This window comes from Otolemur garnettii, unplaced genomic scaffold, assembly GCF_000181295.1.
Source record: "Otolemur garnettii isolate 467f Iridium unplaced genomic scaffold, OtoGar3 scaffold00043, whole genome shotgun sequence".
In the NCBI taxonomy this organism is placed as follows: domain Eukaryota; kingdom Metazoa; phylum Chordata; class Mammalia; order Primates; family Galagidae; genus Otolemur; species Otolemur garnettii.
This window is the reverse complement of record NW_003852438.1, coordinates 10,735,463-10,742,258: the sequence shown is the minus strand read 5'-3', so window position 1 is coordinate 10,742,258 and position 6,796 is coordinate 10,735,463. Positions and strand designations below refer to the sequence as shown.

Genomic DNA, 6,796 nt, shown 5'->3' with positions numbered 1-6,796 from the left:
ACTCGCTTGAGCCCAGGAGTTGGAGGTTGCTGTGAGCTGTAATGCCATGGCACTCTACCCAGGGGGACAGCTTGAGGCTCTGTCTCAAAAAAAAAAGAAAAAAGAAAAAAAGAAAAAAAAAACTGATCTAGGCTTGGTGCCTGTGGCTCAAGCTGCTAAGGTGCCACCACATAACACCTGAGCTGGTGGGTTCGAATCCAGCCCCAGCCTGCCAAACAACAATGACTGCAACCAAAAAAAAGCTGGGTGCCTGTAGTCCTAGCTACTTGAGAGGCTGAGGCAGGAGAATCACTTGAGCCCAGGAGTCAGAGGTTGCTGTAAGCTGTAATGCCACAGCACTCTGCCCAGGGTGACAGCTTGAGGCTCTGTCTCAAAGAAGAAAAAAAAAAAAAATGGTCTAGCCCAGTGGGTGAAAGGAACAAGCCACAGTACACCCGTAACAAATGGGCTGTAGACTGCTAGCTCAGGACCCAAGCCACTAGAGGGCTCTGGTGCTGCTTGGTGTGCCTACTCTTCTTTTCTCCTTTTCTTAAGGAGGTCACCAAAATAAGAGTGGTCCTGAGGGCATCAAATATATGGGAGGTCTGAGATCAGATGATTATGGCCTAAGACTCTTGCTGCAAGTGACCTTCTGAAAAAGTCTATAAATAAACAAGGGGGTGGGTACTGGGTCCTGGCTTGCAGCATATGCTACTATAGTTAGCAGGGACACTATGTCCAAGAGGCCTTTTTACACTTTCCCCCAGGGAAGGAAGCCATGACTTTCATCTACTCTGCTTTATCTACATACTCCTTCAAGAAACAATACAATAAAGCCAAATTCACAGTCATAATTTATTGAAATTTTATAAAAATTCAGATCAAGTGGAAGAATAAGGTACAACCTAAGAGAACAAAGACACTTCTGTTCAGTGATTTGTTTTTTGTCTCCTGGGCCCTGTGGCATTGATGGTGAGAAAGCCCCTTGTTATCTACTAGCCAGGCAGCATGGAAATATTCTTAGATGAGGCCTTAAGATTTCAGGTTTGGGGGCAGGTTGCCTCTTAAGGAACCTCAGGCAGTGTAGAAGTTACTACTCAGTACCTCTGTGCCAGAAGAAAATTTCAATTGATTTAGTTCTTAGAGAAGTTACTATCTTACTGTAATCAGAAACTAAGGTGCCCTGACAGGGACCAGAGACAACCACACAGTCCTGATTCTAATTCACTGAAAAGGCTGAAGTCATATCGAGCTCTCAGCATGGGCATGACCCTTTCCTGGGCATGTCACATTTTCCCACCCCCACTTTTTCCTTCCCCCTGCATAGAACCCAATTTCTGGGGAATTGAGGGGAGGAACAGTATTTATGAACACAGTCTCCTCTCATAGGAACAGGAGCCAAGCCAAGGAAGAGGATTGGGTGAGGAAGGGGAGAGAAGAAAGGCTAAGGAAAAATCCTTTGCCTCAAGTCTGGTGCACTTCATGGAACATCAGTTCACGGGGTATGGCTGTTTCTGGACCAAACTTGGTGGCTGCCCGACGCTCAAAGGCAGCAACATTCTGTTTGACAACCTCATCAAAAAACATGGTGGCCAGCTGGGAGTGCAGCAGAGAACGAAATTCAAAGGAAATCTGGGAATGGGTAAGAGACAGTCAGAAACTTCAAGGCCATTTTGGATAATCTCTGGCCAAATGCAAGGATGCCCTTCCTCAGTTCCTTTTCCTCCCCCACCCTCATCCAGTTCCTGAGATCCCTAACAAGGCTGAGCACAGAGTACAAGTTTGGTACAAGTTTAGACCTGTGAAAACTGCTGGACCTGGGAAATGCTAAGTGCTAGCTCTACTTTAAGAATAATCCTGTCATAAAGTTCTGCCCCACATGTAACCCTAGTCCTATACTACACAGCCTCCTGACTCACCGAAAAGTCCACAGTACAGGTTCGGGGGTAGGCAGGAATACCAGGACTGAATCGCCAAATGGTCTCTAAGTGGTTGAAGAGCTTGCCATCAGTACAAACAGCCTAGATTAGGACAATCAGGTCGTTAAATAACATTAGTTAAGTATAGGAGGCACTACAAAGGAATTGAAAGCCATCTTCAATCTCTTCTAATATTTTATCAGAAAAGTATTTGTCATGTGGAGATACAGTAATTACAACGAAGGCCAAAATAGCCCTTTTAGTGTGACAGTGCTAAGGAACACAAAAATTTATTAGACAATCGCAATCAGGCCTTACCTTGACCATGTGAGGTTTGACCATGGAAACTGCAGAGGTATAACGTTCAATGACAGGTGGAAAGCCAACCTCCAACTGGGCCTTCAGGTGACCTTTACGGCTGGATACCACCAGAGACTTCTTACACCAGGGCACAAACTCGCGATATTCCTGGACATTGGACACCACCTCATACATCTCCTGCATTGAATACCTAGGGGAAGAAGAATCAGGCCAAGGAACTGCCAGCTGGGTCAGGTTCCTCTGCCTTAAGTCCCCAGGTCATAACTTTATCCATTAACCATACACATTCAGGAACTAGAAGATCCCAAATAAGCCTGGATGAATGACTTCTCAAAAGCAATTGTGCAGACTCAGCCCCTGTAGCTCAGTAAGTAGGGTACCAACCACAAACAGCAAAGCTGGTGGGTTTGAACCCAGCCCGGGCCTGCTAAAATAACAATGACAACTGCAGCCAAGAAATAGCTGGGCCTTGTGGCGGATGCCTGTAGTTCCAGCTACTTGGGAGGCTGAGGCAAGAGAATTGCTTAAACCCAAGAGTTTGAGGTTGCTGTGAGCTGTGATGTCATGGCACTCTACCAAGGGCAACATAATGAGACTATCACAAAAAAATAAAAAATAAAGGCAGCACCTGTGGCTCAGTGAGTAGAGTGCCAGCCCTATATATTACCGAGGTTGGCGGGTTCCATCCCAGCCCTGGTCAAACTGCAACAAAAAAATTGCCGGGTTCCATGGCAGATGCCTGTAGTCCCAGCTACTCTGGAGTCTGAGGAAAGAGAATCGCCTAAGCCCAAGAGCTGGAGATTGTTGTGAGCTGTGACACCACAGCACTCTACCAAAAGAGATAAAGTGAGACTCTATCTCTTAAAAAAAAAAAAAACAGGCAGGCGTGCATGTTGCTCAAAGGAGTAAGGCACCAGCCCCATGTGCTGGAGGTGGCGGGTTCAAACCCAGCCCTAGCCAAAAAAACTGGAAAAAAAAAAAAAGCAGCTGTGCAAATCTCCATGATGCTAACATTACTTTATGTTTTGCAGAATGCTTTGGCATTCGTTATTTTTATCATAAGGGAGAGGAACATCTAAGGAGTACAGGCTGTCAGTTTTACTAGTGATCATGCAAGAATCCGATCCCAGCTCTATAATCTCCTGACAGGGCAGGCAAAAATAGTCATTTTAATGTGACTGAGCCCTAGGCAAATCACCTGTGCCTCCATTGCTCAGCTATACACCAGAGGCAATAATAGTACCTGATCTGTAGGTTTGTTGTGAGGATTAAAGGAAAAAAACTTTAAGCAGCCTAGCTGCGTGCATGTAGGAGTGCTAAATTAGGTTAGCTATTTCTCTGGAAGGCTGAGGTGGGTGGATCACCTGAGCTCAGAAGTTCAAGATCAGCCTGAGCAAGAGCAAGACCCCAGTATCAATAGCTGGGTGTTGTGGTGGGCACCTGTTGTTCTAGCTACTTGGGAGGCTGAGGCAGGAGGATGATCACTTTAGTCTAAGAGTTTGAGGTTGCTGTGAGCTATGATGATATAGCACTCTACAGTGAACAGCAAAGCAAGACTTTCTCAAAAAGCCATTACACTGTGCTCAGAACACATTTTTTTTTTTGGAGACCATCTCACTTTGTCACCCTAGATAGAGTGCCATATCATCATAACTCACAGCAACCTCAAACTCTTAGGCTCAAGCGATTCTCTTGCCTCAACCTCCCAAGTAGCTGGGATTATATGTGTGAGCCACTATTCCCAGCCTGGAACACATTTTTTTTTTGAGACAGAGTCTCACTATGTTGCCCTCAGTAGAGTGCTATGGCATCACAGCTCACAGCAACCTCCAACTCTTGGACTTAAGCGATTCTCTTGCCTCAGCCTCCCAGGTAGCTAGGACTACAGGTGCCCGCCACAACACCCAGCTATTTTTTTGTTGTAATTGTCATTATTGTTTGGCAGGCCTGGGTTGGGTTTGAACCCACCTGCTCCGGTGTATGTGGCCAGTGCTCTAACCACTGAACTACAGGTGTGAAGCCTAGAACACGTTTTTTAAAAGTCAGGTCACCAGAGAAATAGCAATTTAAGGTAGAGTTCAACCCTCTACCTCATCTTACTCGCAGATGCACAGAAACTGAAAAAGAGGGAAATCAAGTTTAGGAGAGAGAATAAAAGGATAAACAATAGATCTGGAGCCAGATATTAATCTTGCCCCCTACTGGTACTCTTACATTCTAGCCTGCACATGGTTATTTGGAGGGAAAGGGGAGATAAAAGGGTACACAGCGGGGAAGGATGCTCACCCCATGATCCTGCGCTCCGAGTAAGCCTTTCGCTTGTTGGTGAAGGGGGCAGCAAAGCCCATGAAAGAACGGCTGAGAGGTAAGCCAGCTTCAGCCACAAAGACCTGGGCAGCCCTAGGCAAGAAGAGGCTGCAGGAGATCAGAAACCTAAGGCCAAAAGCAAAGAAAAGAAACCCTTACCCTTCTTTATATTCCTTTATCATTTTCAGGTGAAGAGGAAGACGGGTGCACCACAGAGGAAGGTCGTCCAGACAGGCTTTCCCCCCAGCACCTGCTGCGCCGGCCAGGCTCTCTGGCCAAGCAATCACGAGTGCAAAAGGTCGAGGGCAGCTGAGGACAGAGCTGAGGGTGGGGATGGGAAAAAGCAGAGTGCACACGAAGCTCCAGTAGCCTTCGACTGAGGCTACGCTACTGCTTAAGCTAAGATTCTAAGTAAGAGTCTCTGCCCTAGGCCCCGCCAGGCCCGTTATTGCTAGAGCGCCCACGAGAACCAAGAAGTGTTTGGACACCCACCCCGAGGGCATCCTTTCTCGTATAACTTGCAAAAGCATCCTCCAAAGCTCCGCATGAGGTCCCCAGGCACGACGCTGCCGACTGCCGCCGCGCCTGCATCCCAGGGCTGCAACCTTCCACCGCAGAACCTCGGGGTCCTAAGCGACCCCCTGTTGCCCGGAGGGGACGTCCGCGCCTCGGCTCACCTCATTGGTCGCGGCTGTCGCAAAGGGCCTAGAGGCGGAGCCGGGCGCGCGCCCGGGCGGAGCGAGAGGACTCCGCAGCGCTGGGCAGCCGCGCCCGTCCCAGTCGAGAACCGCCGCGCGCCGGCCGAGGCCATGCGCGCGACACTCCCTAGCCCTCTGGGATCTGACACTGGCTGCTCCCGCTCACTCCAGAAGAGGAGCGGCAGGAAGCGACTGCCCAGCGGATCCCAGGCGACCCGCGGGGGCAGCGAGGCCGCGGCTCCTCGCCCTGCTCCCGTCCTGACGGCCGGGTAGGCTAGAACTGAAGCCGGTACCGCTGTTCCGCAGCTCCCGGTACCCCCACGTCACGCGTTGCCATGGCTCGGGGCTGGGAAAGTGAGGAAGGAAGGGGACAACGCTGCCGATTGGGAGATGTAGTTTCACACCCTGGCGAGTAAGGGCTCTCGGATATGTGTTTGAGAAGCTGCAGAGCTGGCCCTGGGGAGCGAGGTCATCAGGCAGTAACGACTTGGCAAGTCTGTGGTCACAGGACCTGATACGTAGGCACAGAGGCAATTTCGTAGGCGTGTCAATGGCAGGTATCTGTGATCCTCTGAACACCTCTCTTAGAGCCTTTATCATATTCCGTTTTGTTTATATAACAGAAGATTCGTTCATCTTTGTAGCCTCCACGGGGCCTGTATTACATCTTTGAGAAAGGAAATTAACGTTCCAAGCAAGCTCTGAGCTAAGATTTTGCATAGTTTTCTCTTTTAATATTTACAGAAAGAAGTCAGGAAAGAACCAGACTTAATTTTAGGGGAGATAAAAAGTCTCCCCTTGGAAAAGTGTGCACTTGAAGAAGAGTGAGACAGAAACCTGGGGATTTAATTATCACAATACTACCTTGTATGATGCAAGGAGGGAAAAAAACTGCTCTTGACAAGAGTGGAGAGAAGAAAAGAATAAAAAAGAGAGGAGAATGAAATAGAGCAATTAGAAAGATTCGGCTGGGCGCGGTGGCTCATGTCTGTAATCCCAATACTTAAGAAGCCAAGGCAGGTGGATTGACTGAGCTCACAGGTTCAAGACCAGCCTGAGCTAGAGAGTCACTGGGCCTGAGACCCCGTGTCTAAAAATAGCCGGGCGTTGGTACCTATAGTACCAGCTATTTGGGAGGAGCAAGAGAATCGCTTGAGCCCAAGAGATAGACGTTGCTGTAAGCTGTGACGCCACAGCACTCTACCGAGGACGACCTAGTGAGAATCTGTAAAAAAAAAAAAAGGAAGGAGGACTTGATTTAGGTGAATGCCAGAGCGATTTAAATTTTCCAGTGTGGCCCAACCTGTAACCACAGCACTTTGGGAGACTGAAGCAGGAGGATGGTAGGAGCCTAGGAGTCAAAGATCAGCCTGGCAACACAGCGAGGCCCCCAAACTCTACAAAATATTTTAAAATCCCCCTGTAATTTTAACATCAAGGCAAATAAATAAATAGAATTTTATTTTATTTATTTATTTATTTTTGAGACAGAGCCTCAAGCTATCCCCCTGGGTAGAGTGCAACTCCTGGGCTTAAGCGAGTCTCCTGCCTCAGCCTCCCAAGTAGCTGGGA

The 6,796-nt window shown here is 48.3% G+C and overlaps 1 protein-coding gene across 2 annotated transcripts; it reads right to left on the bottom strand.

Annotated features, from left to right (window-relative positions):
• Positions 1 to 1,103: 1,103 nt before the first annotated feature.
• Positions 1,104 to 5,461, bottom strand: COQ10A (coenzyme Q10A). 2 transcript variants are annotated; one of them, XM_012805575.2, is made up of 5 exons: positions 5,204 to 5,461; positions 4,506 to 4,652; positions 2,217 to 2,409; positions 1,899 to 2,000; positions 1,104 to 1,611 (listed from the first exon to the last, which is right to left on the bottom strand). In XM_012805575.2, exons 1-5 carry the CDS (start codon positions 5,335 to 5,337, stop codon positions 1,444 to 1,446), a joined length of 744 nt encoding a protein of 247 aa, XP_012661029.1. In that variant the 5' UTR covers positions 5,338 to 5,461; the 3' UTR covers positions 1,104 to 1,443. The 2 variants fall into 2 exon arrangements, with proteins under 2 accessions (XP_012661029.1, XP_023369329.1); XM_023513561.1 differs by lacking the exon at positions 5,204 to 5,461 and adding an exon at positions 5,019 to 5,167.
• Between the last annotated feature and the right edge of the window lie 1,335 nt (positions 5,462 to 6,796).